This window comes from Nannobrachium achirus (assembly GCF_963921795.1).
Source record: "Nannobrachium achirus genome assembly, chromosome: 11".
In the NCBI taxonomy this organism is placed as follows: domain Eukaryota; kingdom Metazoa; phylum Chordata; class Actinopteri; order Myctophiformes; family Myctophidae; genus Nannobrachium; species Nannobrachium achirus.
Genome location: NC_137820.1, coordinates 24,291,824 through 24,304,554, shown reverse-complemented (window position 1 = coordinate 24,304,554; position 12,731 = coordinate 24,291,824). Strand labels below are relative to the sequence as shown.

The window sequence follows — 12,731 nt, the reverse complement described above, 5'->3', positions numbered from 1 at the left end:
ATGCTTTGTTGTGAGAAAGAGCATACAGTACATTGTGCATTAAAGAATCACACTCTTTAACTCTCAATTACTCTCATACAGTTTTGGGATATGTGTGAGATGAATGACACATGTAACAAATCAAATCCATTTTGCATCCTGTGAAGCAGCCAATGAAGTAGTTTAGTCTAGCATTTGTACTGTACTGAACTGTACATACAGATCGATTGTTTGTCACTGCATGGTTACTGCTAGGTATTTCAGAGAAAATACCAAGACTAGAAAAATAGATTGTAGAAATTATTATTCATATACAAAGCTGTTAATATTGTATATCACAATTGTGCAGTTTAAGTCATTATAGCACCCCCTCCAAAAAACAAAAAAAAGAGACAATGGAAAAAGTGAATATGGATTGGGATCATCAAAAGCACTTATCCAACCCATAAAAGCAGTGTTATAAGTGTTTGTCTTCTGTCCATAAGTACATATACAGTATTAAAAACAGCAGGCTGCATAAGCCACTCTTCCCTCCAGGGGCGTCAATTGGGTATGGCAGGGGTATGTAGCTGCCATACCCTGGGTGTGCTGGTTATTATGTTGTTAAATTACAGTAAAATAACTACAAATGCAAAATTTTACAAAATGGTCACTTTAACAAGGTATTATAATTATATTCTTCACACTTGTATTCTCCCCAGCTTGTCAAAATGGTATATTCCCAGGTTCCGCAGGTCAGCTGCACAGGTGCAATGCATTATGGTTAATTGTGGCACGTTTACTAACATGCCAAGTTTATCTGCACTTGAACAACCAGGCTGTCATATCCAGCCCAAGAAACTGTATAAACGGGGGAAAAAAAGAAAATGTACTTCTTAAAATGAATGTATCATGCCTATTGCTATTGCTATGGCAACATGACTGGTGTCTTCAAGACACCAGTCATGTTGCCATACCTTAGTTTTTTCTGAACTGACGCTACTGGCTGCATTAGCCACTCTTCCCTCCATCCCACTGACGGCCGTCACAATGTCAAAACCTGTTGTGAGGTTACACCTTCTGCCACTGCTTGGAGGAGGGAGAGCCAATCTGCAGGCCCACAAAGAAGACCTGGTAGCGGTGCCTCCACATGATAAAGGCCCCGACGGCGCACACACACGCCTGGGCCAGGTTCAGCACGATCTGCACCAGGAAGTACGTGGTGAGCGTCTGGGTAATCACGTCACAGTCGCTGACCTTCCTGTAGGTGAACGTGCGGGCAATGGGGTCATCCGGGTCCAGCGTGCATATGCAGTCCTCCCCTGCTTTCTCACATGCCTTGAAGTTACTGGTCTGTGAGTGGTGGTGTCCAGCGAATGCCATGACCAAGACGGAGATAACTAGGCCTATTGTACACAGGACGAAGTAAAGGAGCTGTAGACGGGAAAAACAGAAGACAAAGGGCAGAGGGTTAGCATTATAGGAATGACTGGTTCTAGTGCATCAGTGGTTCCCAAACTGTGTGCCGAGGCACCCTGGTGTGTCATGAGACAAGTTCATGTGTGCCTTGGGATTTTGTTAAAAGCACACATTATTATTGCAATGTAGTCTATATGTTTTAACTTACTATATCAGTACTTTGTGTGTACTAATTTCCCAATACAAAGGCAGATTATACAGTATGATTTAAAAATATATTTTAAACTATTTATTTTGCATTAGTAAATAAAAATAAACGTTTACAATGATAGTCATATGAGTAATACAATGTTACAGAAATGCTGTTTTGTACAGATATGAATACAGGTGCCTTGGGATATTTACCTGCCCTTTGGTGTGCCAAATAATGTGAGCCAATAATGATTCACATTGTAATCATTTACATCGACAATAGATTACCGCTCTAGTCTGTTGCATCATGATTAATTCAGATCCCAGTAAAGTCAAAGTAATACAGGTTTGGAGATGGCAGTGTTATTTCCACACAAAGCAGACAATACAGTAAGTGAACAGACTGCACAACATGAATATTGACTACAACACAATGCTCATGTAATGTACCTGGATTTGAATCCGGATCTCCCACATAGGGGATCAAACATCCAGGTACATTACATGAGCATTGTGTTAAGGCCCCGACTCTTACTCATAATATGTGAACCTTTGCAGCTATGGATACGTCCAACCTTTGTTCATATGCTGTGTGAGTGCCTTTTTGTAGTTTATGTAATTGTACAATCTCAATAATACCAACCCTTCATCTAAATCCATCGCTTATATAACATCAGCCCTCATTCCCAGTTACACGCTACTTATTGAATTATGCAAGCAGAGCATGTTGCTTGTAACAGCACTTATGTTGATTTCAAAACAGCTGTGAAATCTGGAGAATTGTTGTTCACCAGGAGATAAATGTGAATTGGGAATTGTTAGGCATTGGCCAAACACTGGGCAACTCTAAAAGGAAATGTTCCCCGAAACTGTTAGGAGTCCATTCTCATATTGCAGTTGTTTACAAACCACAAAACATGAACATGTTTTGAAACACCAAAGGATGGCTATGGCTTTAGGCATATCATTTGAACACATCAAACACCATGATGAAACATTATGTTTTAAAACAATTACACCCTCCAAATTTGGCTTTTATTTGCTTCTCCAAGGTTTTTTCAACAGGGACATGTTTATGAATCTGTGACCTGACTGTGGACTAACTCCAACAACTCTAAATATATAGAAGAATTATTGAACCATGTGGCCAATGAGCAGGATTATTATAAATGTCCTGCTTTATATTAATAGACTAGGAATAGAATAGGAAGAAATGAATGAAGGAAGGCGTGCAGAGGATATGCAGCAAAGAGTTGGTTTCGGACCCAGGCTACAGGAAGGTCTAAATTCACCATTTTAAATCATTTTTAAAGTGATAAATACAAAACGAACGGTTTTGGACAGGCTTATCTTGCCCCTGCAAACACCACTTTGTTGTCTGCAATGCTTCTCCGTACAGTATATATTCCAGAATTCGATGATGTAAGCCAGTTATGGGTATTGTGCTTCTATGGACCTGGGCCTCAGTAATAAGGATTTGAATGGGCTATATTCTCAAGACAATATTGTCTACTGTCAATTATATTACGCAATAAAGTCACATTCAGTGAGCATACTCATTTACCCTTTGGAATCCTACAGCTCTTAAAATCTGGAATGCATCTGGTGTCTTTCTCTTTATCCTATTCAAATGTGAAATAAAGCCATGCAATCAAGTAGTGCTAGCCTTGCAATGTCAGTGTATACACCATGGCTCTCTGCTGAGGCCTTTGTTTGGTAAAAGCCCTGTGTATACTTATATTGCAAATAAGACTGTGACTGTTTCTGTGATTCCAACCTCTATAGTTGAATGAGAGAGACGGGCTTGCATTTGATAAAGAACCCACTTTGGCACCACATACAAGATGTGGCAGATTGCCCATTAGAGAAGGTTTTGTTTCTTTCCTTTCACCTCTACAGGAAAGATGTGAGAATGCATCTGAACTCACCTTAAAAATGAACTGCATGAAATTCTTCTCATCAGGATGATAGGTGATGCAATACAGGATGAAGCCCACGACAGAAACCAAACACAACTATAACAAGACAGCAGAAAGCATTTCATATAAGTATGGTTATGTTCACTAATATGATATCACACAACATTTTGAGTTAGCATAAACTATCTACATAATCCATGCACATTAATTCATATAATTTAACACTGTCATAAATAATTGTACTACACTGCACCTGCACCTATAATAAAGAATATTGCTTCATGTAGATTTTTTTGCCCCAATCATCACACTGCTTCTGTTAATATGGCACAAATAGCATTAAGATGTCATCTGTTTACATTATCACAGCAATAGCAAATTAGATAGTTTTTCTCCTCTTTGGGATAACACACACCCGCACTCATTCTCTCTCTCTCTCTCTCTCTCTCTCTCTCTCTCTCTCTCTCTCTCTCTCTCTGAGCAATTGGAGTCTTGTGACTAACATTCAGCATCTAATTTAAATGTTTTTCCCAGGTTCTTAAGCGGTCAGGATTCTCTGGAAAGTTCCTGGTGACCTCAGTGTTTTTCTCTCAGAAAACACTGAATCTCGTGAGGAGTTAACTCGGGATGTTGAAGTGTCCAGAGATGTTTTTTGATCTGTGATAGGCTAGCATGGTGGACTGACCAAGCAAAAAACAAACATGTTGTTCTTAGACTAATTCGTGACCTTAAAGCAGTTTGATCATGAGGGATATTGACAATGTTCAATACTGTATTTAACTAATTATGTGTTTTCTTAGAAATTGCATGGACATTTAGTCATAAGAATTATATCTAAAAAAAAGAATTGTAATCAGATTTTCTTTCTTTTTTGTGTAATCAACTATAAGTTTGTGGCAGTATAAATATCTGGAGCTTGCATGTGAAAATATATAAGTCCCATAATGAGAGAGAATACATCAGAAAGGGTAAATGGCATATTCTATTGACAATATTCTCTCTTGCACAAACATTAGGTTATATTGCTCACTTGCAGTACTTGTACAGAACAGGCCAGCGTGATTGCTTGCTGGAGTGTTATCTTAATGTCAATTCAACACTGATGCAATGATTAACAGGAGCTATATTTAAATACAGTAGATCATTTAATGTGTCTTTTTTTAAGATTGTTTGTGTAAAACGGCTCAATGTTCTTGAGGGACTTGAACATGGTCATGACTCATAGTGTCCACGTGCAGTGCACTGTATATGGCTGAGTCATACTGCTCAGGGGGAACTTTGTTTTTCAGAACTAAATCACACAGTCTCCTTTTAACTAACACGCTAGATTGATTACATCTTTTCTCTTTCTTTCCCCCGTCTGTGTGTGTGTGTGTGTGTGCGTGTGTGTGTGTGCGTGTGTGTGTGTGTGTGTGTGTGTGTTCATTGACAGGATAGGACAGGTGGCAGAGATGACAATGAGGGGAATCGCTGTATACGTTACATATTTACAGGTGATAAGGCTTTCAGTATAGCTTCATGCATCAAGGGGCAGGCTGGATCGAGGCACGCCGGGACAGGGTTGAAACAGGGACAGGTGTAGGGGTGGCTGGTCTGTCACACACCATATATTCTTTATTCCCTACACATACCAGCACAGAGACAAGGGTATAGGGTGCAAGCAGGATTGGAAAATGGAGATGGATGTGAAGATCAAGTCGAGTGTGTTTGTGGGCGAAGTGCCTGCGATTTCTAGAGCAGGACAATACCACTGGGTTTTCCTCGCTTTACACTGACAGTGCTGCGTGTTCTTTACCCAGCCAAGTCTAACCTACTACAGTATGTGCCCATGCTGACATGCGGTGAGCTGAGGTGAGATGATAGACACAACAAGTGGGGAGGGCATACACACAGTGAAATCCGGAGTGGGACCGTTTTCGCACGTTCAGAGTTAAATGAACACTTCAGATTTGACTGTGTGAGGGTCATGCAGCAGGGTGAGGTTCCATGCAGAACACGTCGGCTGTCGTGTGTGGAGACGGTGTTAGTGCAATAAGGACAAGGCTTACAATGATCCCGGCCCAGTGAGGGGTCTCCCTCGCCATCAGCGAGGGGCTGACGGCCAGCATGAGGAAGGCCACGACTGCGACGGCGACCCCCAGCAGCAGCTGGAGGGGGGCGACGAGCGCGGGGACGCGGCAGCCCCAGCACTTGTGGGCGTCCTCGAGAGCCGGGCCTTCGTCATTCTTCTCCTCCTTCATCCTCTTCTTCTCCCCCTGTCCCATATTGCTTTAGAACCGCCTTGCCTTGTTGGCTCTCCAAATGGCTGCCGTTTGGTTTTGACTTTCTTTCTTTCTTTTTCTTTCTTTCTCTCTCTCTCGGTGTCTGTCTCTCTTCCTGCTCTTCGCTCTCGACTTCACTGTTGTGCTGTTTGGGGTGGACTTGCTGGCCACCGCTCCCCCCCTTTCTCCTCCCCTCCACTGCCTGCCGAGGTCTCCTCTCACCAGAGGCCCATAGCCTGGCTGCTATTTGGAATCAGAGAAGGCTCTGAACTAATATGGAAAACATTTGGAGTGGATTCCTCAAGCGGCTCCATTGCCACATATAGAGCAGCGGCATACTCTGGAGGGAAGGAAGAGGAGGGAACGACGGGGGGAAGTAAAGGGGGACTCCAACGTACGACTGGAGTGGGAAGCGCTGTTATGGGAAGTTATCTCTTTGCAGGGGAGGAAGGAGATGCCAGGGTGGGTGAAATCACCCGGTGCAGGTTAAATAAAGACTGGCAGGGAGACGTTCTAAAGTGGGTGTGGGGGGGAGGGTTATTGGATCATTCTTTGTCAACACTGTTACACAAAAGGGCCATACGCTGCAGGCCAGAGCGAGTCACATGATTAGGAGGAAGAAGAAATGTGATCATGAGACATGTGAGAGGGCATTACGTGTCACTGATCCACTATGAAAATTATGAGAACATGTGTGATGAGTGGTGGAAATACACCGAGACGTCATTGTGTATGTAAGGAATGTAACACGCATTTAATTTCACTTTTTGCCTATATTTTCAAATTATTATTATAGGTATAGTGATAGTATTTCAATACAGTCTACCAGTGATGAATGGTGGGGGTATTCATCAGAATAAAACTATTTATGGTCACTCGAATAGTCATAAAATGCAATGAAAAGATGTTCTTTAAAAGTGTTTTTTTTTTAAGCTGTGAAAGCTGCTTCCAAGGCGTGGCTTTGTCTGTCCCGTACATGTCTGTCCCATCTGATTGGTCAATTTTGTCTGTCCTATACATGTCCCGTGCATGCTTGACCAATTGAGGATTGGTCAAGCTTCACATGCCAATTTGGCCCTCCAGACAAAATCATTCATCATTCAGAATTCATAAAAATATAGAACACAGAATGTGTAGATCTAGAACACAGATTTCATAGCTCTAGAATGAATCTAATCTAGAACACATAGAATGAAAATTCACCGCTTCACTTCGAACCAAGGTTTGATTTTTTTCACATAGCCTAATTCGACAGGTGTCATTAGTTAACGACATCTGATATTTGTCAACATACAACACTTTTGTGGTCATAATCATTCATCATTATGAGGCACATGAGCCTTTCATGGCCAGGCAAATCCTGCTGAAGACTTTAACGTAACATGACATTTCTCTGTCTTAAATATCATTTACTTATCCATATCACTTTAATGATGCACATGATGTTGTTATGTTCCACCTGCACAAGAAACATGTCTTCCTTCTGTAGTGCCATCTATCCATTGCACAAAATAATCAAAATCATGAACATATTTAGCCTGCCTACGTTGTATATCAGATAGGCCTGTGCCTTCCTGTTATTTTGTTCTGTATTCTCTGTTACTTTCTTCTCTATTCTGTCTTTCCATGTAGCTAACTCTTCCTGTACTGCATGTTGAGAGCTTGCACAGAAAAATATTTCGCCCACTCTTTTACACCTGTAATAGTGTGATCTGTGATGTGATGGTCAAGGCAGGTATGTGACAATCAAGTTGATTCTGATCCTGATTCTGATGTGTAACCTATTCATCCATATCCATTCCAAACCTTAAACGGCACTGATGTCGTTCAAAGAACAACAACATGTCAACATTAGAAGTGATATTCAAAAAGTTTTACTCCCCAAGTGCGGGCGGGAAAGAGCGCACACACACGCATGCATTATCCATTCTATCATATCATAGGCGGGACAGTTTGATAAGGAACTGCGATGCACGTGTCTGGGTCGACTGACTCTGAGCACACAGCATAGTCAGTGTCATGGGTTACCATGGTTACTGACAACGCAGCTCATCATTATGGCGGATGGAGAGGCACTTAAACCGGCGGGCGCGCATGCTTGAGTGGAATCCGCGGCTCCGGGGACACCACGACCACACATGGCAAGTCAGACACGCGCAGAAACACGTCGGCCAGGGCCGTCAATTGGGTATGGCAGGGTATATGCAGCTGCCATACCCTCGGTCCAGGAGGGGAAATAAAAGTTACTTTTAAACATAAATCCATGAATGTCTCTTTGTCTACTGTGCTGGTTAGTAGTATGTTGTTAAATTACAGTAAAATAAATTTCACGAAATGGTCACTTTAACAAGGTAGGCCTATTATAGTCTAATTATATTCTCCACACTTGTATTCTCCCCATCTTGACAAAATGGTATATTCCCAGGTTCCGCAGGTCAGCTGCACAGGTGCAGTGCAATGCATTATTGTTAATTGTGGCACGTTTACTAACATGCCCAAGTTTAGTTGCACTTGAACAACCATTCCAGGCTGCCATATCCAGCCCAAGAAACGGGGGGGAAAATAAAATGTACTTCTTAAAATAAGTGTATCATGCCTCTTGCTAAGGTATGGCAACATGACTGGACACCAGTCATGTTGCCATACCTTAGCTTTTTCTGAATTGACGCCACTGACGTCGGCTTGCCTTGTTCAAAGTGACCGCCCCGCACTCACTCACTCACTCAGTCACTCACTGTGACGTTCCGCCTTTAATACTTTAGTTTACATACCTCCATATCCATGTGTTCCTTTCTGTTCTGGAGAGGCTGAGGAGTGAGGAGCCTGCATGGTGTGACGGAGTGGCGTGTCTTGGACATTTTACGCACGAATCATAATTGCAGTAGCTAGCCGAGAACGTGCTGTTTGCCAGTAGTGGGGGAAAAAAAGTACTCAAATATTTTACTTCAGTAGTCTAGTAGTATCAATACAGCAATGTAGAAATAGCCTATGTTACAAGTAAAAGTCTGGCATTCAAAATGTACTTGAACAAAAGTACAATGTACAAAAGTAGGACAAATTGTACATGCAGAATGTCCCATTTCACATTTTCAGATGGATACAAATATATGGAAAATAGCAGATCTACAAGCATTTTATGAATTGAGTACAAAGGGACCCTTATAAACAAGCCTAAGACTTTCTTGTGTGTCTTTATCCTTTTAGTTGACCTTGTATCAGTGAACTGTAGGCCTGTTCTGTACCCTTATATGCAAACTTATATTCAATCAATCAATCAATCGCATATCATGACGCATTGTGAGCTTGTAGATCGGCTACTTTCAGATGGCCGAAATATAATAGGGCTGAAGTGGTTAATGTGTGTTTTGTAATAATAATCACAATCTAAGTAGTAACTAAAGTTGTCAAATAATTGTAGTGGAGTAAAAGTAAATTATTGCCTCTGCAGTGGAGTAGAAGTAAATTGGAAATTGCCATGGAAATACTCAAGTAAAGTAGCCTGCAATTACCTCAAAATGGTAAGTAAATGTAGTCTACTTATTACTTTACACCACTGCTATTTGCTATATTGATCAAACAGCTATAGGCATAGTGCACAGAGAAGGTCCAATTAGCAGACTTTGTGCATGGTGCAGGCTGCACGTGAGTTGGAAGCTCCTACCGGGAGGCGCGCGTGCGCTCTGCTCTCGCACACACAGGAAAGTGGCAGTTGAGGAAAGTAGACATCATTCTAAAGGAGGACGCTGGTTGTGCAACATCTCCCGCCGTCCCTGTCCGTCCGTGGATCTGGAATAACAACAAAAACATTTCCAAAGAGACTTCAAACGGGAGACGAAGTCATGGATGAAAGAATACCGCATTTGCAGGAGAGAGCGTTTCTGGATCATCATCACGCCGATTTCCTGGGGTGAGTCGATCGCTTTGGCAAACTTCGTCAAACTATTTTAATAAGCTGTTGACATAAAAGTCACACAACTGTAGAGACTAATCCTGCATTTTGGTTTACTTTAGGGTGGATTATCCTTCTCTCTACATGTGTAAATCTAAAAGAGGAATGAAGCGCGAAGATGGTGGAAAGGTGCGGACAGTTAATTTGTTTTTATTGTATGGAATATATATAGGCTAATGTACAGCTATGTTACAATTCTGATAACGTGGCTTTTATCAGTTCATGGAAGCACAGTCAGTGTGATTTTAACCGCAGCCTACCACGTTTTAATTGCTGACCTGTACTTTATTTAGAGCTGTCTCAGTCTCTGGTGCCGTTAGGCTAAATGTTTTCCATCTTATCAGGACGCATACAAGTTGCCACACCGGTTGATAGAGAAGAAGAGGCGGGACAGAATAAACGAATGTATTGGGCAGCTGAAGGATTTGTTGCCCGAACATCTGAAACTGACGGTGAGATCCTTCATCCATTAAAAGCTGCTAGAACCGCGTCAAAGTGTACTTTATCACACAATGATAGTGTGATGAATAGTAGCTAATCATGGACCTGTTTCTTGTCCCTCTCACAGACGCTGGGACATTTGGAGAAGGCAGTTGTCTTGGAGTTAACGTTGAAGCATCTCAACGCGCTGACAGCTGTCACAGAGCAGCAGCACCAGAAGATCATTGCTCTACAGAATGGTAAGTCGGTGCGTGCATACATATAGTTAAAAGTTACATTCTCACAACTTTTTGTAACATTTCAGAATGTACACATTTGGTTCAGTTCCAGTGGAGTTGACTGACATAACCTTTTAAATAGCTTGTGTGAAAGGACTTTTATTAAATGCCTGCCCTATACTCTATTCTTTGTGTGATCTCCCATAGGAGAGCGGCCCATGAAATCACCCATTCACGCAGATTTGGATGCGTTCCATTCCGGGTTCCAGGCGTGTGCCAAAGAAGTCCTGCAGTATCTGAGCAAGTTCGAGAACTGGACGACGCGAGAGCAGCGGTGCGCTCAGCTCATCGGCCATCTCCACAAGGTCTTAACGCAGTTCCAGACCGGCGCGCCTCTGATCCAGCACCAGCTACCCGCCGGGGACGCACAGGAGCGCGACGCGCACAAACCCGACGCGCAGGGCCTGAACTGCGTGCCGGTGATACAGAGGACCCAAGCCGGGGAGTTTAACGAGAACGACACGGACACGGACAGCGGGTACGGCGGCGAAGCCGACAAGAGCGACGGCAGGGAGAAAGACTGCGAGCGCACTAGGGCGCAACAAGGACCCAATAAGGCGGTGAAAGTCAAACAAGAGTTTGGGGACGAGCGCGCTGCCAAGAAACCAAAGATGAACTGGGCTGGAAACGGCATGTCGTCGGGGATGGACCCGGCCAGGCCCGATCTGGCGTTCATGAACTCTCTGATGGGAATAACCGGCGCGGTGGGGCAGCAGACCCCCTTTTGCATGCCTTTCTACTTCATCAACCCTTCCGTGGCGGCGTCCTACATGCCCATGTTCGACAAGAGCAGCATGGAGAAGTACGTGTACCCGGCGGCGGCCGCGGCCGCCCTCACGTCCCCTTTCCCCTGGCTGTATGCGGCCGGGCTCCCCTCGCAGTCGCACGCTGCTGCCGCTGCTGCTGCAGCTGCGTCAGGCTTCCCCGGGTTCTCGGCGGAGAGCAAGAACAGTAACTTCGAAGGCTCCTGTCACTCCAAAGACTCGCAGTCACCCGACAGTGACAACAAGTCAATCGGGGCCGAGCCGACCTCGTCTGAGGAGAGGGATGAGGACAGTCACAGTGACGACGGGGGTGATGATGATGGGGATGAGGGCGATCACGCAGCCCAGGAGAACAGCAATGACGGTACATAATCACATGACGGTTTAATACGGGTTTTATTTTGTTGTCTTTGCTTGTAAAACCGGCTCATTTATCGGCACAGTCAAATCCCCAGTGTCAATTTAAACTCAACACTAAGGACTTCACTGTGTGTGCAGCCAATGTATGTTATCGTTGTTGTTGTTGTTGTTGTTGTTGTTGTTGTTGTCTTTTGTGCATTCTGCTAAGAAATTTATGGTAATCTCGTTTTTTATGATGAAGATAGTTTTAAGATGAACTTTTACAGTAGCGATTGTGTATACTGTATATCTTGGTGGGAGGGAACAGTTGTGACAGCACTGTGTGCCTTTTGCACTTGTAAGAGATTATAATTAATTGATTGTCGACAATGATTGACACACTACTACCACACGTTTGTATGTTTGTGTCCACACAGCAGTGGTGGAAAAAGTACTACAATGTTTTACTTAAGTAAAAGTATCAATACTAATAATGTAGAAATACTCTGTTACAAGTAAAGGTCTGGAATTCTAAATGTACTTGAGTAAAAGTAGGCTACAACAGTATTGGTATCAAAAGTACCATAAGTGGAAAGTAGCATACTCATTATGCAGAATGTCCCATTTCAAAATGTAAAGAAATCTTTTGAAAATAGCAGATTTGCTATTTTCAACTGGCCAAAATGTAGGACTGAAGTTGTTAATGTAGGCTTTGTAATAATAATCAAAATCTACAAAGTAACTAGTAACTAAAGTTCTCAAATAAATAGTGGAGTAAAAGTACAATATTTGGATACATGATGTAGTGGAGTATAGAAGTAAAAGTATTGGAAATGGGGAAGTTTAAATAACTAAAAAATTGTACTTAAGTACTTAAGTAAATGTACCTAGTTACTTTACACCACTGCCACACAGGGCCACATATTGTGCTGGAATTAAGTTTTTATTTTATTTTATTTTTTTAACCTTTGATAAAAAAAATATTTTAAATGGCTGTAACGCAGTATCGGTGCCAAATGTTTGGCGTAATGGAACTTATGTGCGCAATCAGTGAGGACTTCTCATTTGATATAGGAGGCTATAATGTTGCAACTGACCTCTGCCAAGGTTATTATCAGCTTGGCTGACTCCAACTGTAAATATGATGATCACCTGAGAGATAATTTGACTTCATGTAAATGTGCTTAAATAAAATAATAAGTGCTCAATGA

General features: G+C 42.5%; 2 protein-coding genes across 2 annotated transcripts; one reads left to right on the top strand and one right to left on the bottom strand.

Moving 5' to 3' along the window:
* Positions 1 to 1,029: 1,029 nt before the first annotated feature.
* Positions 1,030 to 5,611, bottom strand: sspn (sarcospan (Kras oncogene-associated gene); the record flags this gene model as incomplete). The annotated part of the gene is made up of 3 exons (XM_080736351.1): positions 5,537 to 5,611; positions 3,498 to 3,584; positions 1,030 to 1,392 (listed from the first exon to the last, which is right to left on the bottom strand). The coding sequence occupies exons 1-3, from the start codon at positions 5,594 to 5,596 to the stop codon at positions 1,030 to 1,032; spliced, it is 510 nt and encodes a 169-aa protein (XP_080592477.1). The 5' UTR covers positions 5,597 to 5,611.
* A 3,977-nt stretch (positions 5,612 to 9,588) lies between these two features.
* Positions 9,589 to 11,553, top strand: bhlhe41 (basic helix-loop-helix family, member e41; the record flags this gene model as incomplete). The annotated part of the gene is made up of 5 exons (XM_080736961.1): positions 9,589 to 9,656; positions 9,761 to 9,827; positions 10,043 to 10,150; positions 10,267 to 10,378; positions 10,565 to 11,553. The coding sequence occupies 5 exons, from the start codon at positions 9,589 to 9,591 to the stop codon at positions 11,551 to 11,553; spliced, it is 1,344 nt and encodes a 447-aa protein (XP_080593087.1).
* Between the last annotated feature and the right edge of the window lie 1,178 nt (positions 11,554 to 12,731).